At 38.8% G+C, this 25,166-nt stretch overlaps 1 protein-coding gene across 1 annotated transcript in view; it reads right to left on the bottom strand.

Moving 5' to 3' along the window:
- Nucleotides 1-25,166, bottom strand: part of LOC128811625 (vitellogenin-1-like) — a 43,078-nt gene that overhangs the window by 3,055 nt on the left and 14,857 nt on the right. Inside the window, exons 12-35 of the mRNA XM_053985381.1 lie at nt 24,843-25,060; nt 24,666-24,763; nt 20,307-20,431; nt 20,120-20,221; nt 19,916-20,035; nt 19,473-19,662; nt 19,291-19,384; nt 18,993-19,178; nt 13,782-13,926; nt 12,044-12,263; nt 10,990-11,159; nt 9,942-10,362; nt 9,502-9,761; nt 9,363-9,419; nt 8,331-8,537; nt 7,110-7,316; nt 5,818-5,960; nt 5,161-5,299; nt 3,734-3,869; nt 2,850-3,036; nt 2,323-2,420; nt 1,652-1,746; nt 1,387-1,546; nt 44-205 (exon numbers count right to left, since the gene is read on the bottom strand). Coding sequence (XP_053841356.1) covers nt 44-205; nt 1,387-1,546; nt 1,652-1,746; nt 2,323-2,420; nt 2,850-3,036; nt 3,734-3,869; nt 5,161-5,299; nt 5,818-5,960; nt 7,110-7,316; nt 8,331-8,537; nt 9,363-9,419; nt 9,502-9,761; nt 9,942-10,362; nt 10,990-11,159; nt 12,044-12,263; nt 13,782-13,926; nt 18,993-19,178; nt 19,291-19,384; nt 19,473-19,662; nt 19,916-20,035; nt 20,120-20,221; nt 20,307-20,431; nt 24,666-24,763; nt 24,843-25,060 — 3,940 coding nt within the window. The remainder of the gene's footprint in view (nt 1-43; nt 206-1,386; nt 1,547-1,651; nt 1,747-2,322; nt 2,421-2,849; nt 3,037-3,733; nt 3,870-5,160; nt 5,300-5,817; nt 5,961-7,109; nt 7,317-8,330; nt 8,538-9,362; nt 9,420-9,501; nt 9,762-9,941; nt 10,363-10,989; nt 11,160-12,043; nt 12,264-13,781; nt 13,927-18,992; nt 19,179-19,290; nt 19,385-19,472; nt 19,663-19,915; nt 20,036-20,119; nt 20,222-20,306; nt 20,432-24,665; nt 24,764-24,842; nt 25,061-25,166) is intronic.

The raw sequence follows: 25,166 nt of genomic DNA, 5'->3' as shown, positions 1-25,166 counted from the left end.
GCTCCTGCAGTACGTGACACACAGAGGGAGAAAAATACTGTACCTTTTGGGAAGCAGTGGAAGCCAACCTTTACTGGGGCTTTTTCGATTGGAGTACAGTCTTTCATACATTTCAGTACTGGGTCAACAGAGTAGCACGTAGATTCCTCACCATCAATAGTAGGATTTCGATTCAGCTTCACATAACTGCGCTGCAGCTTGCACCCTAAGAGGAAAAGGAAAGGTAGTTAAAACTGAAGAAATAAATCCCAATCGATCCTTATAATAATAAAGGTCCGTATTTTCTCTTCAGCTTTTATTAAAACACAGGTATCTGACAAACCATTTTCACAGTAGTGAGGTTGTCAAGATAGGACAATAATAAGTTGAGGAAAGAGTCTGAAAGGGGAGCTATTTTTAAAATCTAATTGCACAATAGAACCCAAATGGAATCGTGTATACTCAGTTTTTTAGAACTACATAATACACAGAAAATAACCTCTCATGTCTGAAAGCTATTAAGAATAGATACGGCAAGCACAATGTCTACTTCATTGCATTAGGAAAAATGTCAACTGTAGTGAATGGATAAAAATAGGGCAGCATTTATTTAATAACAACAAGGATAATTTTTGTATCGGATGATTTTTATAATGCTGCAATTATCTCACTAGAAAGGTATAATGTAACTTAACAGGATCCCAGCTACGACTCTGTTTCCTGACACACAGATAAGCATAATTCTGCTGCCACTGAAGTCAAGGAGAAAGCAACCATTAACTTCAATAAAATTATTTCAGGTCCAAGGTAAATGGAGACCTACCAAACAAAACTGTATTGATATTATGGGAGTCTAACACTATTTTTCCAGCTAGGTGTGAGATGAAGCTCTTTTCAGTAGGAGTAGTTCTAAATATTTTCCTGAGATTGCACCCTCACATGGTGCAGAACAAAAATGAATTTTTTTTGCACTTTGGAAATTTACATGAGTGTAGGATCTGACACTGTATTTATAGTCTGCAACTTGTGTGGTGAAATTAAGTCTGCGGACAACAGCTGAAACTGTTTTGGTACAATGGTGAAAATCACATTTTTTTTCAGTGGGAGGGAGATTAGGGTTGATTTTGCCTCTCAAGAAAAAAGCTACTCAGTGTAAGAGATAAAAATCAATTATTTAACATTGAATTGTACATGAGACAAACACTTTTGCTGGAGTATAATTTTTTATATTCTCAAGCAGTGTTTTAAACAGTCAGTGGTTAATAAAGTTAAAATGGATACATATGGCTAATGAAATTTCTAAGTAAAAGGTATGTACTGCTTAAAAAAAAATATTTTCTAGATGTTGGCAGAGGTAAAGTGAAATCATAATCTGTCCAAGCATAAAATTTTTCCAGATCCACTCACCACCAGAGCAGGTTTCTTCTAGCAATACCCATGAATGAACAAATGCAGAAGAGCTGCGTGCCAGCCTATGGTTTGGCATGAGGAGCTCATTTTCTTTTTCTCTGTCATTATTACCACAAACTCCACAGGTCTTTCCTCTCATCCATGAAGCAACTGTAACCTGCAAAATAGCACACATTTGTAGTGGATGCTGAAGTGTTGGTCTGTCACACTGGCAAGGTACTAGGCAGAAAGAAAGCAGTAACCTTGAAAGTAAGTGCAGTACCTTAAGATTTACACCATCAAAAGTCACCTTCTTCAGCCCGAGTGCTGGAACTTCCACGGTGACTGTTTCTCCATTTTTATAAATTTTAACATTGTCTGTAAAAAGATGGTGAATCATACAGTGATCATCTTAAATTAATGGAGAAATTGTATAACACAAAACCTACCACAATGCATTTTCCTTCACAATGATAATTTTGCTGCTACAGTTAAATATGTATATTTAAGTGGAGAGGAAACACAAAAATAGAAGAAATAATATATTTTCAAAAATATTCTACTACTGTTACCTATAGTAGGTACTGACTTCTGTATCCAGTGTGCTAAATTTTGAAATGATAATGACAGTGGTGGTGCTCCAGCTAAATGTCTGAACTAAAGCATCTCTCTTTGACTATAGGATGAACTTTTTTTCTGAACAATCACCAACCTGGTTATATGATAAGAAAGGGCTTTATTCACCTGTCAGGTATGCTGGCAGAAAGTAAGTGTGTATATACTGTAGGAAACGTGAACATGAGTCACTACAAAACTTAAAAAAGCAGTCTTTAGTTTTCTCTTTGAATTAATTCCACTTGTGTTTTCTTTACACCGAGATTTTTCTGTGAAATTTATAAAATCTTGATATTGAGTTCCCAGGTCAGTCCTGGAAAACTGGGTATCACAGCTTACCTTTTTCATACTCAGAATCTCCACTGTGTGATAGAACTTGTTCTTCGTTGCATGCCACAAGGAGAGACGAATTTGAGGCAGGACAGATTGTGATGTTCCTTCAGAAAAAGCAAAAATAAAAGACAATAGATTAGTGGTTAATTTAAAATGTGAAAAGTATAGATATTTGTGACTATCTGAATTTGAATGAATGAACAAGCAGTTTTCTTTCCAAAGTGCAGAATTCATTGGGACTGTGGGCTTTAATATTCAACCTTTAAAGAAAAGACAGCGTGAGAACTTAGTGAGCAAGTTATCAGGTATTGGTGGCTGTGGAATTCAAGACAAGAACAACTGCACCATAGAGCCTCAGACAAGGATCCCTTCTGGAAATTCTGTCTTTCCCATATGTCTCACTGAAAACCAGTTTCAGCTAGAAACTGGGTATCTCCCACTAGATATCTATAACTGGATATCTCCCACTCCCAGAGTAACTCCCAGAGAAACTTTATACCTAATTTCTAAGCCTCAGTATAAACCACACTTACATTGATGTTGTATTTATGTGAACCTCTCTTGAGAAAGATTGAGGATCAACATTTCTTGTAGTAACGATGAATTTTGGGTGTTCAGTACAGTCTTGAACCACCACCAGGTTGCAGCTTTTATTGAAAGAATATGAATAGCTCACACGATCAAATGTTTTGAAATCTCTCTCCCTGATTTCACACGTGGCTGCAAAACAAAACCATAAAAGGAATGGCAGATGTGACCACTGTATGTGTTGCTGTGAAGTACTGAAAGACACCTCTATGAAACTGAACTACCCAGCAAACAGGAAGAAAACTTCACCTCCTTGGCAGAAGACAGAGTCTGTAAGGACATGAGAACACTACAAAATAACTACCTGCTGTAGACTATACTAGTATTGATTTCGGTTACATGCCAAACACAAAATTCAAGCTAACAGGGACTAAAACGTACAAAATTCTTGAGAAACTGGATGCCATAATAAACTGTGATAAAAGCCCCATTTCCCACAGGTGTTCTAGACACCAACCAGGTAGAGGCTCACGTGGCTCCTTTTTGAATAAAATAAACTGGACAGAAAATATGCGGACTCTCTTGTGCCCATCACCTGATGCCTCTCAATGCAGAGTTGGCACCTTTTCAGGAGGGGCAAAAGACAACCTCCGGTCCTTGAGGACAGGAGTAATTCCCAAGCTCTGAATGTTTAGAGTTTGAAGCCTTTTCATTCACCTGCTAAAAAACCTGCTTCTCTGTGAGGGAACGAACTGCTGGAAGCAGGGCTACAGATGCATGCTATGCTTCCCTATAAGATCATTAGAAGGAAAGGCAAGGCCCAGCCATGGCAGAGTATGGATCTACACACATTGCTTATTCATGAGACAAACATATAAGTAACATTTACATTGATCTTCTTGTGCTATTTGTGAAGCTATTTCAGGAAATAAATTCCAGGCAGTGATATCTCGAGTCTCGTAAGCTGGAGATGGGCCTAAGGGCAGAGTGAATGGCAATCGGAATCCCTGACAATAAAGTGTTACCTGAAAAAGCAGAAATGAAAATACATTAAGATAAATTGAACCATATGCTCAAGAAATGACTGCAAAAAACCCCCCACTCTTATCTTGGAAAAAAAAAACCCTTGAAGATGCATTTCTACAATTGCAGTTGTGTTAGTCTTGGCAGAACGTACCCTAACCTTCTGCTTTTGTGAGAAATCACATCTCTTCTAGTCATACTTGACTTTTTGAGAAATTGTTAAGAACATTGAAAAGTAACTGGTAGAGATGAGTTTAAGTGATATTTGAGTGACTTCTTAAAAAGTAAGCTAACAAGTTGAGTAACTGAGATGATGGATGTGTTTGGAAAAATGAATCTCATCCATTAAAGGCTGAAAACCAGCATGTTCAGCACTGGGGTAAGATCCTTCACTGTAGCTACAAATTGTATTTGCCAAGAGACTCAAACGAATGCCTATTGCACCGACTTCCTCATGATCAAGGATTAAAGATCCTGCAGTACTGGAGCACTGTGGAGGGTTAAAGACACACAAGTTTCTGTGTATGAATAGCTAGCTTTTATTAATTTGCCAGAGGGAAATTATTTATATATAATATATAATATATAATATATATATATTATATATAATATATATATAATATATATTATATATATATATATATATATATATATATATATATATATATATATATAATTTCATAGGGAAATTATTCAGAGAGGTGCATAGGAATTTAGTGGACAAGGACCAATTAATCAGTGGGACTCTGCAGACCCTGCCTCTGCAGGCTGCTGTAAGAGGGTGACTAACTGCTCCAGTTTGGTTGGAGCAGAGTTGCATTTGTGGCTTGCTCAGACCAGTCACATCAAGCATGGTTACTGCAGATGTGGGACTGGAGTGCCACACACACAGATGCTGTTTGTGGCTGCAGCAGAGTGCAAAGAGTTCTCAAGGCCCCTCTATCTGCTCTGAGACCCTCATTCAAGAGCTAGTCACACTGAGTAAAAATGCATAAAGGTGTGAGTGCAGAGCAGTCATACTTGAGATAGTTTGGCCTCACTGCTGTTCTCAGAATACAAATGAAATACTGGACTACAGAGTCTGATTTTCAACTTACTACTGCACCGGGCCGAAGCAGCACAAAATCAAGGGAGCTGTTGTATGTATTTGAACAGCCACCTAATATAGTCAGGTATATAGCAGCTTCTCTAAAAGGGAATGTTTTGCTTTTTGTTTCTTTACGTTAAGTGTCAAAACATTCTAAGTTGAAAATCATTTAATGTAATGAAAATGAAAATAAAAATTTAACGTACCTCAGGAGCTTTAATTACTGTATCAATGGTTCGTGGAGATGTTGCAGCTGCTCTTACTATTAATTCATGAGATGGATTTCTCTGATGTACTTCTGAGAAGCCTAACATGAGTGCTGCACCAGGAATGTATTGCATGACTCTAGAGATAAACAAGATGTGACAAACTCAGGTGCATAAACAAAAGCACACATGGGACAGTGAAGACTACTGGCAGATCCAAAAACTCAGGAAAAAATGGAAGAACTGAAAAGTCAAGAAAATATTACTTTGGGTCAAATTAAATGGTTGATTTTATCCAGAAAAAACACACTGGTTTTATTTTACCTATTTAAAATGGTTATTTTTTGAGACTGAATAGAAGAACATTTTAAAACAAAAAGGCATTTTGAACTGAAATAGAAAATAATTTAATATGGAAAATGAAATCATGCATACATTTTAAATAATTGGAGGCTATCATTTAATATGAAACATGTGGAAAAAGTAGAACACATTCATAAAATGCTTGTGTACCACTGAACTTGTGGTTACCATCCAAGCACTGCCTGGACAAGAATGTTTGGGTTGAAAAATTTGATCCAATTCTTTCAGCGTTTTTCAAAAGCCAAGTAGGGTAAAAAAGTCAAATAAAAACTTAGGAAATAATGAATTACTTACGCTGTGCTTGTCTTTTTTATCCAGGATGGAAGTTTTCCCCATTGCACCTTCAGCTGTGCAGCTGGCTTCCTTGCCAGTTGTCCTGTGGTAGCCACTGCTTCTATCCTGTAATCCTGGCACTCCTTGCCCCATCTCAGTCTGGCCTTTGTAAACAGGGAAACAGTCACCCAAAATTCAGAAAAGAATCCCAGAATGAACCTTGACCATTTCAAAATGTAAAATTTTCTTTCACCAATTTGTGCATTGATCCTTCATATTTCCAATATTTTTCTCTAAACAGAGTCTCACAGAGAAATTTTGACTTGTTCGTGCAAAATCTGAGGCACAGTAGGAAAAAAAGCTTTCTGGTCTGTGCAGAACTACATATACGTGTTCCTGTCTCAAAGGAGCCACAGAAACATGTTGAGATTTCCTTAGATGTGGTAACTTCTTAATCAATATGTATTTTCTCCTAGAGGAGGACTGCACTATAATTTCTCTTTGCCTTCCCCAAGACCTCCTGATTCGAACCCATCCCACTTTCTTCAATACTGAATATCATGCTGAATTTGTTAATTGCAGCTGCAAAAAACAGAGGTTTTTAAATTGTTGCACAAACATCTCTTGCTCCAAAAAGCTCATGGGAAGCACAGCACAGGGATATGCAAAAAAAGTAAGGACCTGTTCTTTCATTTATATTGCTGTCTTTGGCTTCAACCCGTTACCCAACTTTGCTTTTTCCATCTTTTCATATAAATCCTAAGAAATACAATGTAAATATATTTGAGTTATGGGTCTTTTGAAATCACAGAACAGTCTGACTTGGAAGGGACCGAGAAGGATCATCCAACTCCATCCAGAAAGAATTCAGTTCCCAACTGAATGGCCCATACAGGGATCAAATCCAGTGTCCTTAGTGCAATCAACACCATGCTCTAAACAGATGAGCTAAACTTGGGGTCAATAAATTATATACAGAAAAACAGGTAGATTCCCAGACAAGAAAACTCATAGTAAAATAAATAATAAATAGTGATGAAGAAGTCAATTTTTATTTTTTTAATGCTTCTACTGGTTATATTTTGATTTATCTTGAAAATCAATATTTTGAAGTTTTGTTTTTTTTTTTTTTTTTTTTTTTTACTATTTTCTATTCAAAAGAATGGTGAAACATTTTCTAAAACTTCCCCAACTTTATGAAATATTTCAAAATAAGTATGCCTTTCCTGTTTAATACTCCTAATCAGCAGATTCTCTGTGCCTACTCTGGGCTTCATAGATGTCTCTCTGTGCGAAGCTGCCTGGGCACTTACCTGTGCTTTCAGAGGCAGTATCACAGCATCAGCACACGCTTTCCAATTGGTTTCAGCCAGCTGAACCACAACTAGTTGCACATCAACTTTGGCAGCATCAGAACGAACATATGCTGTAGCTTGATAACCTTGATTTGTGTTGTCACTCCGTACTGCCTGTGCCACAATCGTAATGCCAGGTGGAATTACGTCTCCCAGGAAGTTGCGCTGAAAAAGAGCCCCAAACCATCTGTGTTTAAGTATTTCTGTGTGTTCACTGGAGAGCCTGCAGTCCAGTTAATGTGCATTGACAGCAGGCAGCAGCCCTTGTCCTTCATCAGTTTAGTTTGCAGTACATATTTCTATATCCACAATATTTAAGGATGAATTTGGTGGCAAACTTAATTATTCAAAGATGTGATTATTTTGATGAGGGATCCAAGACACTTCCAAGCTAGCTTTATGCATATAGCAAGATTTTGTTCATAATGGTAATGTTTCAAATAGTTGCCTACAATGTGTACTAGAGACATCCGGAGTGGTATACACATTCACAACTTATCTTACAATACTACAGTTTCTTTAAGCCAATCAAATATTTTGAAGTCCTACTTAGTAGCAGAATTCCCCATGACATTGCCTGCATTTGCAGAGCTATTTGTTCTATTATTATGTAGATACCTTAATGCAGTACAATTATAGAATACTATGTGCATAATAAAGATAAAGGCAGTCTGTGCTTAATGGGCCTTCACATTTACCAATCAGTAATGTCCATGGAAAGTCTGATTTTAGTTATACTCTGCATGCACTCATGACCTCCAGTCTACATTTAAAAATAATTAGGCAGACTTATTTATTTCTTCCTCATTTTTACCTAAAGCAACTGATTTTGTATTCTGGGCTTTCACAGGAAAAAGAAAATTATTTCCTCTTTAACTCACAGCTACATTCCCTTCAACATGTATGATTTCCAAATCCATGCTTTCACATACTGCAAATACCTTCAGAAATGAAGGAAAGGAAACAGACAAACCTGAAAGCAAGGGGATTTGAAAAAAAAAAGTTGAGTTTTTTTGTGGGGGGAAATATCTCAATAAACTTTGACTTTCAATGTACAGACTTTACTTTTAGTGTCCCTGCTGAGCCTAACACTGTCATCTTGTGTGTGCCACCACATCTACAGCTCTTGCTCAGCAGCCAGCTAAGCCTGGCTACTCTGGGTACCACACAGAGCTGTACCTCACGTGTCAGGCTGGAGCCATGGCTGTGGTGGTGGATGCTGACTCTTTTGCTCCTCCTTGAGTTGTGGGCAGAATTTTCTCCGTGGTGGTGATGGTGGTGGTGGCTACTGCTGCTGCTGTCACTGCTACTGCTGCTGTTTCTGTGGCTGCTTCCCAGCTCAGAGGAAGACGATGATGAGCTGCTTGATCCTTTATGATCTGGATGCTATGAAATAAAAATAGGTTAAAAATCTATGAGATAGCCTCTAGTTTTACAGTGTAAATATCAAAATCAGAGCTATCAGCCTCCCTTTATAGGTAACAGACTTGGACATATCTAGAGTGTTATTTTTATTTCCATATATAGACATGAATTATGTTGGGTTGGCATGTGCCATGGATCCACCTCAACATCTCTGCTGAAAGGAAGACTGCACAGACACTGATTGCAACATCACACTGTTCAGGTCTAATGCTAGGGAAAATGAAAAGTAGCATTTTATAAGTGGTCAAATACATCCATATCCAGAAAAAAAAAGATAATACAATTTTATGAATAACACTATAAATCATCTTCCTCTTTCACATGCAGGATATATAACAGCTGTACAAGTGACACCTACAAAAGCCACTCCATTATCACCCTTCTAATATATGCTAAAAATACCTCTGTGCCATAATGTGTACTGAACCTGGTTTCTGAAAAAATCCGTGAAATTATTTTGCCATGGTTGCCTAAGAACTGTGGAAATAACTATTCCCATTGGAAGGTCCCACTCTTTTATCTTTCCCCCATGATCTTTGTTAACCTAGTTTTGGCTGCATTTGTGTGTCCTGACCCAAATTTGAGAATTGCAAGTGCTGCAATGCCAAAAGAATGTAGTGTAATAGCATATTAGTAATAAATCTACTCTTTTTGTTCATCATCAATATTGTTATTGGGTATTATGAAATGGTCAAGGGAAATGGCCCAAATAAAGCCCTTCAGTAACAGGTTTGATCACATCAGCTGCAGCTACCATGGCAATGTGCACTTGAATTAGGCACCTACCCAATGGATGTGAGCAGACCTGAAGCGGAGACTGTATACTTTTGGAAGGTGATATTCCTGCAAAATTCCAAAAGAAGTTATTACCTACAGCTCAGTCAAGATCACCTCCTAGCAGAAGTCAAAGTATTAGACATTTTACCCATTCTGTGGAACTGTGACTACTGCCACTGTGAACTTGGGACTTGACGTGGTTCGTCTCAGCTCCTTGGTCAGATTTGCTGCGCCAACGGGAAGTACCAGTGCTTTCACTGCTGCTGCTGCTGCTGCTCTGTGTTTTAGGCTTCTGCTCACGGACACTTCTCTCTCCTTCAGCAGCACTGGCAAGCGGAAATGATGTGGTCTTGGACTGCTTCTTAGCCTTATGCTTTATACCAGATGCTTTGCTACTGCTGCTGCTACCTGCGCTGCCTCTGGTACTGTCTTCGCTGCTGCTACTGCTGCTTCTGCTGCTCTGGCTGCTGCTACTACTGCTTCTGCTACTACTGCTTCTGCTGCTCCTACTGCTACTGCTCTTACTACTACTACTGCTGTTCTTGCTGCTACTACTGCTGCTCTTACTGCTACTACTGCTGCTCTTACTGCTACTACTACTGCTGTTCTTGCTGCTACTACTGCTGTTCTTGCTGCTACTACTACTACTGCTCTTACTACTGCTATTCTTGCTGCTACTACTGCTGCTCTTGCTACTGCTACTACCACTGCTACTGCTGTCACTACTATCACTGCTGCTACTACTACTGCTTTTGCTACTGCCACTACTGCTACTACTACTACTGCTTTTGCTGCTGCTGCTACCACTACTGCTGCTACTGCTACTGTCCCCAAATGGGTAGAACTTCTTTCCTTTGGCTTTGGACTGCCCTGTTTTCAGATTTATTTGGGTGCCTCCCTGTGATACTCGGTCATCAGAGTCGCTGCTGGAGGGGCTGCTCGTTGTACTCTCGGCACTTCTGCTGGCGCTGCTGGCACTGGATGACGAGCTCCTGTCTTTTCTTGTCCCCTAGTCAAGGGTAACATTGGAAAAAAAATATTTTTCTGTATTCCTGCAGGATGGCATAAGTAAAATCAGATGCAGACATCTCTGAATCTCTGCTGCTTTAGAAGACAAGTTGTATGCTTGATACACATCACAATAATTCAAAGGCAATTTCATAATAATGTGTTAAACTTACACATAAGCAGAACAACACCCCAAACACTTTTGTGATAAGGAGCATGTGCAGCAGTTGTTGACCACACAGCAACATGTAACTGGTATCAGTAACAACAATACTGTAGCTGTCACTATCTCAGGACAGGTTGTGTAGTTGGTGTCAGAACATTTTGCTTAAGCTGCAGTAGCTGTAAATAACAGACTACTTTTTGGCCACACAACAGCTATTTTATCTCTTATAAGAGATTTTCAGAAAAGCATGCAAAACCAACCTGCTCCTTCTAATGTCTTTCACTTACAGAAAGGATGAGTGCAAACAAAAGACCTGCTGAAAGACTTGTGTATCCAAAAGTCTGTCTTTATTTTCCACTTTGGCATAATATCTAAACAAAGGAAGCTACTTAGTAGAAGGAATAAAAATAAGCTTTGTGTAATGTCTCCCACAAATCCAGAAGTGGAATTTCGCAGCAGTACCTGGTCATCAGTGTCAGCAAGGATTTTCTTCACTTTTTTAATTGCTTCTTTTCTGGAAGATACTTGTGCCTCTGGATCTTCAAATGTTACTAGACGTACCATTTTTGTTGGAGCTTGGTCTCCTGCTTGAATTGTGACTTGTATTTTTTCAATAGGTGCCTCAGTGTAAACTGAAATTGCATGACAATTAGTATTACTGTTACTATTAGCAACTGAATGAGAGAATAAGCCAATTTTACCATAATTTATTTAGCCATTTTTTCTCAAATATAAATGTTCAGTGATTATTATTGGTATTGAGCACTTTTGCTAAAAATTTTCTCTAATAGCTAAAGCACTTAATGGCAACCAAATTTTAAAATACTACCATGATACTGGATTCTTTTCAAGTCAATAAACAGAATGATCAGCAGATTTAAGTCAAAAGAATTTGATTGTTTAAAGATATAAACCATGGTAACCCATTAATTAATGGGTTAAATGTCAGACAGGAAATGAGGCTCAACTCTTGAATGCTAAAGAATGGCCCAATGTTTAGGCCATTAGTTTGATGCTTAGGAGACCTAGATTCAGTGGCCTGCTGTGCTTTTATTTCTTATGATCATGGATTAAGACATTAAGGACTAGATCCTGGCAGGGTTAATCCATAATTCCCTTTTAGAGTCTGGGTTTTAGAATGTAGCTACAGGACACTGCATCAGATCTGTTGCCCATGTCCAATTGCTCCGTGCTTACATCCCAAATCCAATGATTCAGGATGCATCAGACACACTCTGCAGGCACAGATCAGCTCTGCTTGACGCTGGCCACGCTGAGTGACATTGCTGGGAAAGCTGGGAAATTGCTGCTCAGGCAAGTGGGGGAGAAATGGATTCCTGCTGTGAGCATAGACTGTTGCCAATACTGGCTGGTCTGGTACTTCTAATTGTAGGTTTAGTGGTACTTAAGATGCAAAAAATATATATGTACATATACACGTGTATCTATCTATATGTGTGTGTGTGTATATACACCTCCACCCACTGTTTTCTCTTTTATGCCCACTTGTATTTACCTGGCTTGAAGCTCATTCTCAGGGCATGCTCTCCAACTAGGTAATAAAGAGGCAGGTTTTTGATAAATGCTGCATGTACACTTTTCTTCTCCATGCACACTTGAACTCCAAACGTACTCGCATTGAAGCACATGGACTGAGCAAATGGCTCTTTTTGGGAAGAAGAGCGTCCAGAAGAAAAGGGATTTCCAGATGAAACATCCTCTGCAGACTGTATACCCTATTAGATAGCACACACTTCAAGTTAACCCAGACAAAAATGAGAGCAATACCTGCATGTTATGCATCATATTTTGGTAACAGTTACCTGTACTCTGCAGGGAGAATTAACCAGCTTATTTGAGATACCAAGGCAGAGACATAGGAAAACTTGGCTTTAAAGAGGACAAAATTAGCATCTGAATAGGTTGATTAGACTACCTACTGGAAAAAAAGCTTCAGGTTGTAGGAAATTATATCACAAATTAATTCTAAATATTTAATTTTGTTTTCCTGGAATATTAGACAGTGTTAACAGATTCTTGATAAAACTGTGTGTGCTTTAGAGTGACTGGAGTTCTTTTCTTTGATTTTTGGTGTGTCAGACAACAGGACTTTCAACTATGTCCACAAAAATTCTGACTCAGATGAAGTCTGACATGAATGTGACGCTATATCAATGAAATGGTCAAAACATATAATGTATTAGAAATTTCCACTAAAAACTATGTAATTTACATGTGATAAGCAATGCTTACAGAAGAACAAATTAAAATTAATTAAAATTGGAATCAAATCCATGAAATGAAAACTATGATTTCCTGAAGCAATGAAGCAAATACCTAAAGACACAATAAACACAAGATTTCATTTCACATATAATTCAGGTTTGCAATTAGGTTTTTTATGCAGTTTATCATGTCTCACAAGATTCCAGCCTTGCATGAACCCTACCAAAAAACCTGGAATTTCTAGTGATACTGGGAAATGCTCCACTCAGTGCCATTTTTCAGTAGCTGTTCATTTAAGAATAACTGTGGAGTGCTGAGTTTTCAGGAAGGGCAGCACAGCGGCACAAAGCAGAAGAAAGCTTGTTCCAGGATATTGGAAACTGCTCTCACTGATAGCACGTTTGTCTATTGAGTTCTCCATAGGAAAGTGCTGTTCTTGTCCTCTGTTCATCTCTTATTTTATCTGAAAACCCTTCAGAGCTGCAGGATAACAATGAAACCAGAACAGGACATGTTTTCCTGCCTCTGTCGGTCTGAATGAATTGTCACAGTGATGCCTTCACAGCACTGCCCATCTTAGAAAGTCTTTCCTGGCTTTTAAGGAAACCTGGCTCAGGAAGTCATGACACAAACTGCGCTCCATGCTTGAATCAGGATGCTTATAAACATTAAATTCGGCTCTATAAGTCGAGCATCTTGTGGAACATTTGTGACTGCCCCAGGAATGTGATGCTTCCATAATGGTTGCAAAGTATTTTAAAGATCATGGGCCTGTAGATGGCAGTGCAAAATTAATTACCAAAGAAAATGCTTTTGCTTTAGACAAAGTGTTGCAAGTTTGATATATTACACTCCAGATTTTAAAATAATGTTACTATAGGGCTATTTGTGTTATTAGATTGAACCTGACTTATTTGAGTGAAGCAGCATTGGTCAGAGATGAATTGTACCCTTTCCTATAGAGAAAAGAAATGGTTCCCTACTGTTTAAAAGCCCAAAAAAGAATAGTCAGGCACTACATAATTTACCCCAATGTTATCAGTCTCGCCTGATGCCGAATCTGAATTGAAGGACATCTTCATTATGTCAGGCACTGCTTCAGGTAAAAGAACTGGAGTCATCTTACTAGCAGCCAAATCCCCAATATTTCGCGTAACAGCAAATGTCTTAGACCTGCAGAATAAACATTAGAAGAAACCTGAATTGATAAAGCACTGCCGAGGAGCAGACCTGAATAATGCCTTGTAGCCTGCACTCAGCAACAAGCATCATACCTTGCAAATGGCTTTACAGATATTTACAGCATCCTTCCTGTTGTGTTTTCAAGGACTGCTAAGAGTCAATAAAGACACAGACCAATCTCGGGGGCAGATAGCCCAGTTGGGATTTTAGACTAATGTGTACAGTTTAAAAACCATAGAGTTGGGTGGATCTTCATATCCTAATACCATAAAACAGCACACTTAGAAGTCTGGTTGTGGATAACATTATTAAATTTTTGAGTCTCCTATTTTGAGCTCCTGGACTTCTAAATTTTTAAACTCATCTTCTCTGTGTTCACTGTAGTAGCCTTAGTTCTGACTTCTTTTGACATTGTATTTGGAAAAAATAGTGCCATAACTTCAAAAAACAGCCTGGGGACTGGTAGCAATTGAACGCTGTTTCCTGTGCAATTTTTATTAGAGCAGAATTGAAGCAAGGACTGTGAAATCATGAAACTAAGTGTCTCCAGCTTGATTTAAATTCACTAATACTCATGGCTTGGCCATGACTTGGCAAGAGGTCAAGAGAGTTGAGCAGGAAGGTTAAGAGCCTTTTTATGTAAATCTGTTCAGTACATTGTTTCCAATGTTGTGAATTCTAAGAGTATTAGTCAGGGTCCCAGATAAGTGATAGAAGATGCAGCATCAGACTGAGGCTCTCATGGCAAAATATCCTGAACCCCTGGCTTCATACCCCACATTCTTCGTGAAACTTGTTATGGTGCTGTGAACTGTGAGCTTTGTATTGGGTCAGAGAAACATCTCGAATGCTGAAATGTTTCTGAGAGACAAAACCCTATTTCCCTCAGCTATTAACACTGTGCTAGGCTCTACCTTATTAGCCGTTTATCAGTCTCAAAATTCCCCATGCGTTCTTTCTCAAGGATGAAGCTGATCTCTTTGCCCTGGGGCTTTTGTGGTCTGCCAATGGAGGTGGCCGCTGTGACAGTGAATGGAAAGATGGTCTCAAAATGGTCTTTATTTTAATACGGTCCACACTGTACTAGCCTGAGCAATTCCAATCTAACCTATTTGAAAGATGAATTTGTATTCATTTGATAGCCCTCTCTTCCTCTTGAAGGCTCCTACCGTGCTGTGTGCAATGTAAAGCACACAATTGCTCTTCATGTGGAACACCTCAATAAAACGTGTGTCACCTGTGGGCTTTGTTTTCTTTTCCATCTCTCTCTTTTTTTAGATAAGGACATGACAGCAACGCTCCACGCTGGGTGATAGGAGAACCTTGAAGAATGGAATCTGAAATAAAATATTCTCCCTAACAAGCTGAGGGGATAAAAGAAAATACAAATCAACTTGCATTTCAGATAGTTCATCTGGGTAAAGAGACAAAAAGGGAAATGGTTTTATTTTAATCCCATTCAATAATTCAAATGACCGCTGAACTGCAGGCTGGATCTCCAAGCAGAAAGCCCTGGGGTTTCTTTTCCAATTTTTTTAGTATTTTTATGCCAATAGTCTACTCCTGCCACCTAATGAAAGCGAAGGATCGATTCCTCCCTGTTGAGCACAGAGAGCCGACAAATGTAGCTGCATCACAGGTGACACATGTCAATGTCTGCAGAATCACACGGCACAGTAAAAATAGGCTACAAGAGCCAGCTCTGGTGCTTTAACAAGAAAAAACAGTCACAAAGAAGGCCTAAAGCTATGGTATGAAAGAATCTGTTCTCTCTGATCCCACACAAGGGAGAAAAAATAAAAAAGAGGTTTTCCAATATGTATTAGTGCATTTTTTTGGATGAGAGAAGAAGCTGTGCTATAATATAAGCCAAACTCACTGCATGGGTAAGGGACAAGCAACTCAGCTGTGTTGGACACACTGATGTTTCAGAGAGTGTGGCCTTACATACATCCCTAACATGGGGACAGGAGAGCCCAAAGGTCTGTTTAAAACAAAAAACAATCAACAAAAAACTATTTTCCCAGATTTTGAAACACAGTGTGACATCACATGTAAATAAATGAGAAACAAGATACAATTAGCCAACCAGAACTTTAACTCTCTTTCTGATGTGGTGAAACAAAATCTTCTGCCTTTCCTATGGATCTTCCTTCCAACTTTGGTGCAAAGGTGTTATAAAAACAGAGACTTGGAGCCCCACCTGTTTCCCTTTTCTTCCCCCCAAACACACTTCGCTGCCTCAACAAGATCACAGCATATGCTGCATCTTCTGCTACACATGGTGTAGTCATGTTGGACAAAGAGATTTCTAGTTACCTGGTTCATCTTACAAATAAGATGCCTATGTGAAGCAATTTCTGCTTATCCTACAGCTAAAATAAGCAAAAAACCTTATGACACAAGCTCTATTCATGATTATGTGTATAATTCAGTAGGCTGTCATTATGAATATGTGGTATATTAGCAAAGTGCATTCTCTGGCAGCTCTCCATATATATACTTTAATCACAGAGCTCTAATTTCCCCTGAAATTTATTTGATTTTTACTTCTTGTAAATTTTGTTTAAAAGTATGTTGAAGTAGCCATCTGTAGTATACTAAATAATTATGTTAAAAGAGCCTTAAAAATAACCATTATTTTAATTAAATTTTGATAGGATTGAATTGAAACACATGCTATATAGTCTCTCCATAGTACAATTAATTACTGTGCTCTGATTTTTGCTACAGAGAGAGTTGAGCCCATAATGTGCTGATTTGTCTTGGGAATGCAACCTCTCCATCACCAAAGTTTTCTCTTTTTTTTTTTTTTTTTTTCTTCTTTTGAGCCTGTGATTACTAACCTGAATTTCTCTTCGGCTCTTGAAAATTTATATAAATCCCACTGCTGTGACAGGTTATAACCTTTATGGTGTGTAGGATATAAATTAACCTAATGCTATTGAAAACTGTTTGCTTCCTGTGTCTAAATGTGAGAGATGATGGGGAAAATAATACACATCCTGTCTAGCTTTAATGCCATGGGATTGTAGAAGATAACCTGCTGACCATCAAGACAGTGCCCAATACGAAAATATTTTGAACAGAGCTTACAAACACATGAAAGATCAATAGCTTTCTAGAACTATTTCTTTAAATGAGGAATTCAAAGCTAACAAGGGAAGATGTCACAATATCTCTAAAACATTGACTTCAATTGGATCTTTATTATTTAGTAGATCTATGCAAAAGGAAGAAAATGACTATGCTGAATTAAATTTTTTAACTCAGTCTATATAACTACATATAGATATATCTATATATTTATATATCTATATATCTATTTCCTTTCTCTCTACTGTGCCTGCTTGTTTCTCTTAATACCTCTAAGATTTTACTTTGCTTGGTCTTTGACCTCCTCAGTGATGTGGTTCAATGTTACAATCTCTAGTTATTGCTTTGCCTTCACTTGCACTCATTGCTGTTTCATTGCTCTGTGTGGTTTCCACTGGCCATTTGTTTTGTAACAGTGAATGGGAATGCTTTTTGGAGAGAAATTGATGGTGCTAGAAGTCATCTAGTGAGTATTAGCTTTCTCATATACTTGGCATTATGGAGCTATTTCCAAGTGACTACTTCACTTTATAAATGGTAATGCTGCAGGGTCTAGAGCAGGGCTTGTGCTGGAACTCATGGGCTTCTCTGCTGTAATACCTTGTTTCTGATACTGACTTGCTTTCTGCTTTATGGCAATGCATTTAACCCTTTTTGTGTCTCATTTGATCTCCCCTTAAGTCAAAGGAGGAGAACATTTTTATCTATTTGCAGGGAGGATCCTTCTGCTAATATTTCTCTCTCCTTGAGGCTCTAAACTCCCTATCAGTATTCAATATTCTCATTTCAGTTCAGTGTGCTTATTGAGTTCATTAATATCTGCCTCACTCTCTCTAACAGTGAGAACTAGTGAGAGTTGTTGTCTGCTGTCCCTGATGACCTTAGGAGCAGACTGTTCTGGCCTCCATAAGAAACTGAACCAAAAAAACCATGCAGCTAACTTTTCATCTCTGAAATGCTGAGACCCGCCCTACCTCTGCATGGAGAGAACCTTATTACAGCCATACTTGATGGAGTGAAGGAATTGTCTTAGGGAGGAGGATGACATGTCAAACTCACGTCAAATGGTCTGTGACTATTGAAAGACAAGGGAAAATAATGATTAGCCTAACTGGTGGCTAAACTGAAGAGACCTGCAGAGCATCTCTGGCCCAGCAGCCATGAATGCTAATTGCAGCTGGATCAAGGAACTGATCTCTTTTGTTACAGCTGTATTCCTAGAGCAGAAACTTGTTAACATTTCAGTGGTTTGTATAATCGCCGATTTCTGTTGTCAGTGAAGCTTTTTCCTTTGTGAAGAATTTTCAGCTTCTCTTTCTCAGGTTTTTTTTTCATGTGTGTGCGTGAGAAGGGTTTCTAAGTTTGGTCTACTGCTTTGATTCCTTGGACATATTCTTTCTGTTTCGTCCTGCTCTTTGCATTTGTATTTCCATCTGTTTTCATTTGTTTGGCATCTGGCTACAACAGTTTTCCAGAGTGTATTGTAATTGCATGCACTGATAATAAATCAAGGAGACCTAACAGGTAAGAAAACCAAATGGCAGCCACAGGGGAACAAGGTAAAAACATAAAAAACACCAAACCCTCTATGCTTCAAGGCATCTAATGCAAATATAGATGGGTTAACTGTTCTAACTGATAGGATTCATCTGGCTTATATCTTACCTAGTGTTTCCAGTTCAAATATTTGTACCAAGATAGAAATTTTATGTAATTCTTGTTTCAGATATCTTATGGATCTCAACAACTGAGATATAGTCCCAAGAATTTTCAGGTGAAGACCACAGAAAGTAAAACATATTTTCAAACAAAGCTTTAGTGCATGTCACTTCATTCAAAATAAACATTGACTGTATCAATCACCACCACTTATCCAAGCTGTAAGTCAGAGACAAGATTCCTAAATATATTTGGGTGACTCTGCTTTGCTACATAGAAAGATAGTAAGTGCTAGGTCTTACCTTATGGTAATTACGTTAGTCTCATCTTTACATGGCGGAATTTCAATTTTGATATTTTTTTCTCTCATCTGGATAGTGGCAACAACATTCACAGGTACATGAGCATTCATTTTGGTGCGTGCTTCCAGCCCTGCCTGGACTGTATGTGTGTTAATTCCCATTACAAAGGTCATCTCCTTGGCCATGCTGAAAAGGTAGAAGGAGGGTATAATTATGTTCATGCAGCAATCAGCTGTTGAATATTTATGGTCTCTGTTACTTGAAAATATTATTCTTTTATTTTATACTAAATACTTACCTTAGACTCGTTTTGGATCTCAGCCTAATGTTGGCATTTAATAACTCAGTCAATCTGAAATCAGACTTTGGAGAAGGTGTAATCTGTGCTTGAACTATTAAAAAGAAAGAAAAGAAAGGGTTAAAAACGACCTCCAGTCCTAGTAAGAATGTTTGTATTACTAATGCAATGAGATATGTTACCATTTCCTGCCACTTTTGTAATAGAAGAGTAATAGAAGCTGGTCTCCATTGGGAAGCCAGTGCAGGTGGGCACAATGCGTCGGATCTCAGAGGACAGAAGAGCTTTGGTCCACTGCCTCCCTACACCACTTTGAAGGCTACTGATTACTCTCCTTATTGAAGGGATTTTTTCATCAGATCCATACCATGCCTGCAATTACAGAGTTCAACATATCTAAATAAGCAGAACTTGAATATCATGATCCATGTCATTAACCATGCCTCAGGGGAAATTCTGCCAGCAATGATTATAAATAATCCTGATCAAAGCTTGACCTTATTTGCCTTGATTAATACTAGAGACAAAAAACCCAACCATGAATTTATAAAAGGGAGAGAATGTATGAAAGTAACAGTATTTTAGAGCTTTTGATGCATAGGTTGTGGTGCTTTAAAAATGATACCTGCAGTGCATTTTGGATGGCGTTTTTATCAAGTCCACCAAAAAACAGCTCTTGGCCAAACATCTTCAAGTAGCCTGATGCAAAAGGTTTGTCACTGGGGGATGCCTTCCAGTCAGAGAGCTGTGTGAGAAGATGAAAAAAGCCTGATTCTTCATAACATCTGAGAAAACAATATCAGAGATTTTCTTTTCCCCCAGAATTTACCGTTTTCAGGATTTTCTTGAAGTCATAGTCAGTCTCCCAGTCCCTGTCAGGAGCATAACCTTTGGCAAACATCTCCTGCAGTCCCTCAGCTGTTATTCCTACCTGTGGGAAGAAGTAAAGTGCAGATGCCAGTGAAGGATGGTGGTAAGAAGGGATTAGAGGGCAAACTGTGGATAGACCCAATTACCTCCAAGGGATCAGCCACTCTTCCAAGGAAATGAGTCCGTAGCTGAGACATTGCCATAGCTGGAATTAAGCTACCCGCATTATTCAATGACAAATATTTAGCTGCCAGCCCACTCATAAGGAACTCTGCAGAGAAATAGGCAGTAAACCACAGCACAGTTAGCTTTTAGATCAGAGCGTGCAGATTATATCTATTTACTAATTTAATAATCAATATCTTATGAGCAAGGCCAGAAAACTTAGCTATAAAACTGGTGATCTAAAACAGTTATAAACAGAATACTCTGATTTTATAAAGTAATAATGGGCAAAGCTACAAGCTCACTGGTCACTGCATGGTGGTTATGCTATTTTTCCAGTTGCTTTTGCTATATCATAGAATATATATAGTTTGGGTTGAAAGTGACCTCAAGGATCATACAACCTCCTGCCATGGGCATGGGCACCCTCCAGTAGACCAGTTTGCTCAAATCTGCATCCAGCCTGGCCTTGAATACTTCCAGAATTGGGGCATCCACAACTTCTCTGGGCAACCTGTGCCAGTGTCTCATCACCCTCACAGTAAAGAATTTCTTTGTAATATCTGATATAAACTGATTCCCTTTCAGTTTGAATACATTCCCCCTTATGCTGTCACTCCATGTCTTTGTGTAAAGATGCTCTCCAGGTCTCTTGCACACTCCCTTCAGGTGCTGGAAGGCCACAATCAGGTCACCCTAGAGCCACCTCTTCTCCAGACTGAACAGTCCCAATTCACTTAGCCTTTCCTCATAGGAAAGGTGTTCAACCCATCTGATCATCTTTCTGGTCCTCCTTAACACTTGCCCCAACAGGTCCATGTCCTTCCTGTGCTGAGGGCCCCAGAGCTGGATGCAGCACTGCAGGTGGGGCACACAAGAACAGAGGAGAGGTGCAGAAATTCCCCCGTGTCCTGCTGGTCAGGCTTATTTTGCTGCAGCCCAGGACACGATTGGCTTTCTGGGCTGCAAGTGCACATGGCTGGCTCATGTCCAAACTCTCCTTCTCCAGCACCCTGAGTCCTTCTTGGCAGGGCTTCTTTTGGTCTGTTCATTCCCCAGCCTGGATTGATATGGAGGGTTGTCCCGACCTACGTGTAGCATCTGGCACTTGGTCTTGTTAAACCTCCTGAAATTCCTATGGGCCCACCTCATGAAGTTCTCCAAGTATGGAAAATATGCCTATCTATATAATTTACATCCAGTCACACTCTGTAAAATCAGCTTATGAAATGCTTTTACGAGATGTCATTTAGGGCACCTTGACTAAGGAGATGAGAAATGAAAAGAGATTTGCCATCCTTTGCTAATAGTTCAGGGAAAGTGATACAGATGTCCTATAAGGACAGATGGTGAGCTATAGATTTGTCTCTCAAATGACTCAAAAACTATTTAATAAATCTAGTCCCAAATGCTGTAATCCTTACATGAAATGCACCAATTGTTAAATTATTGTTAACTATTGAGTGAACTTTGAGCAATTTGTTTCTATTTATTTCTCTTGGTCTTGGCACAGTTAGATCCTGTCCTGTTTTATGAATTAAAGTAATACCTCTGCTTTTCTAAGTTTCCTTAGGTTTCAAGAGAAACAAGGCTGAGAGGATATGTAGACACCCTCGTTGTGCTTTTTTTCTAGCCCTCTTCCTCTGTTCCTACACCTTTTGGAGAATAGGGAAATAGGTATGAACTGTAATTTTGCCACATTGCCTTCATTGTTTTGCTGTATGAATTTATTGTGCTATCCAAAGTGTTGGGCACTATCTACCCACAGCAGATGAGATTCATAAACAGCTCCTGCAATCAAGACACAGGTATTTATGCCACCCCACTTTTGACAGAGGAATGAGTGGAGAACATTCAGTAGATAGTAATGATGATCTTATTAAAAAAAACCCAAAACAACAAAGTGGTGCCACACTGGGACATTACTAGTGAGTTGATAGGAAACTTGGAAATGGGAAGACTGCTTTTTCTCGGCATGAGCTTAGCTAAGGCAATGCCAGGTGTTTTGTGGACAGGACACTAAAACTGAGGCACAGTATTTTAAGTGAATTTGTTAAAGCTATTTTTTATGTTCTTACCACAAAACCCGTTAGTCAAAAAGTCCATGGTACTTCCTGATACTTAATAAGAAGTATTGCTTAGAAATTATTAAATGATTACATAGAATTCATTGACTTCAAGAGAGCAGGACTATTTTCCATACCTCAGGCATTACATAGTGCTAATTCTCCAAGAATATATTTGCCATTTCACTGTGAGAGTTTGATGACACCTGCATCTGATTACTATCTTGCCCCAAAGATGAGGGAAAGAAGGCTAAATGAGCAAAGAAAGCAGTCTTTGGTACATAGAAACATCAGTACACATTTAATTGTATGAACCTGTGCATATTGAGAGTCAGATTCTCACAGTCCTCACACTGAGCAGAACGTGAATCACCCCTTTGATTTCAATAGCAACGTGTAGAGCATGAAGCACTATTTGTGGTGGCCATGTGTGACAAATTCCAGATTAGAGATAGATTCAGCTGACATTATTGCCCGTCATTAAAAATTCAGCATCTAGCACCACAAAGATCTGTGATGCTGGGGGCAGATTTTTGTTTTTATCAAGGAAATAGGTACTGCATTACAGCCGTCACTATGGTAACTCCTCCAGAATGGACTCACAGAAACACATTTTACCTGTGGCTAGTGGAGACAAGTCAAATTAGAAAGCTGGAGGATGGATCCTCTTCCCATACTAGTGTAGTAGGAGATTGACTTAATTTAGCTGAGTTATACAAGTCTAAGATTAGCATGCATGAGAAAAACATCTTGTTTTTTATTTTTCAGGATGAGGACCTTCCTATCCATGGTAGCCAAATTACTGAAAATGGTCTTCACCAGGAAGTAACAGCAATTCCCTGATGTACTGCATTTCCAGGCTACAGACAAAATAAAATATTCCATTTCACATAGCCTCCTGCCAGCATCCCTCATACATATTGCACCCTTCTTTCTCGCTGTGTAAAAATTTAGATGGCTTAATTTTAAAAGCAAAAATTAGAAGACAAAATGAGTGCCTAAACCAAGAAACACATATCTTCATATTAACAGAAAATGTATCTATCCCTGAATGTATTTCAAGTAGCACTAAAGTTCACGTGGTGTATATTAGTGACTGTGTTTCTTTGGGCACTTGCTGTCTCCATCACTGAGGCAGCAAGCACATGTATAGTATATTACTGTGATTCTTACAGTATATATTATATTTATTTCTATTATAAGCACATTAAATGGCCATGTAAAACCCACAAAACTGGGGCAAGACAACAAGATTTACAAAAGTCTTCCAAACCATACCCCTGTCTCCAAAAAGGAGGCAGCAGTACTTGTACACTCAGCACTGTGGATTTCAGATGTTTCAGAGTCTCTTAATATTGATTACTTAACACATACCAGTGAATAACAACAGTTCTAAATCCAGCTCCTGATAGATAAGCAGCATGTGTAAGGAGACTGTGTTTGCAGCTATAATCTCCCAAATCTACCAGCTACATATGCCAAATCACTGAGGCTGTCACGGTCATTTATATAGAGGAGTTCCTTTAAAAAATCTGCTGAGAAAAATAACATACATGGAAAATAGCAAAAGCTACAATGGGGCCCAGCAAAACCTGTCTTCTAATCTGGTCCTTCCCTACTTTAACTACATTTTTATGTGCAACTCAGATCTAACTGGCCAGTTACCAGATACCATACATGGATCTACTCATTCTAGTAAAGAATCTTGGTAGGAAGATGCAAGAAAAATCTTTAGACAATAAACCTGATGTAGCTGCTTATGGGTGCACTGAATTGTCACATCTGAATGTTTTCAGTTTTCTGTTTCACTGGGCACAATTGTTGGGGTGAAGAGTATTTAGCATCACATTTGGATGCAGCAGGAGTTGTAGGTGTTCAACACTGGTAGAAATTAATCCACTTCAGCAGTAATTTAGGTCCCTTCTGTTTGTTTGGTGCTGAACAATGGTATGAAATTGTTAAGCACCACTGAGAATACAGCATTTGATACAGGAGCATGTGCCTCCCTGACTAATGAAAATAGAGGGTTAGAGCCCCACAAGCCCTGTGGTAATTTCATGCTGGCAGTGTACAATGCAAAACACACAGAGACACAAACACTCTTCAAACGGAGACCCTGAGAGCCTGATATTTTTTTCACTGAAAATAGGAAAATATGGAGGAGCAACATGCAGCCTAACAGCTGGCTAGGAGAATTGGGCTCTCATACTGCACAATTTTTCCCCCCACGCATTCACCAGTGTATATTTCTCTACAAAATCTTCTGGATCTTACCTTTAAAGATGCTGAAGCGGAAAACTTTGCTGAACTGATATCCAGATCTGTCAAACTTGGGACTTAGTGCTCTGACAGCCATTCTGCAGGCAGAAGCCCTGAAAAATTTCGGTGAGCACATTAACATTTCAATTAGCTTGCAAGAAGCGTTTCTCCTAGGAAAGGAATTTTCCTTACATCACTTGAAGATCTGGAGCTGTGCTTCTACCCAGGGCCCTCAAGTGAGAGTAGATGAAACTTGCCACTTGCATGCTAGGTTCCTTCAGCACAGCATCAGCTAATGTCATCACGATTGGAAGGCCTGGCTTGGTTTCAAGTAAAACCGCTGCAGCCAACATTCGGATTCGAGGATGAATTTTTTGATTCAGGAAAATCTCAAGGGTAATAGCCTGGACCTGAAAAAAATAGATATATCCAGTTTTACTGTATGTTTGGACATTTTGCTAATAACCACCCAACACCAGTGAATGATCTGTTTCATCACTAGGGCAGTAAAATTTG

Source organism: Vidua macroura, chromosome 9 (assembly GCF_024509145.1).
Source record: "Vidua macroura isolate BioBank_ID:100142 chromosome 9, ASM2450914v1, whole genome shotgun sequence".
Lineage (NCBI taxonomy): Eukaryota > Metazoa > Chordata > Aves > Passeriformes > Viduidae > Vidua > Vidua macroura.
The sequence above is the reverse complement of the archived record's forward strand: the minus strand, read 5'-3'. Positions and strand labels throughout refer to the sequence as shown.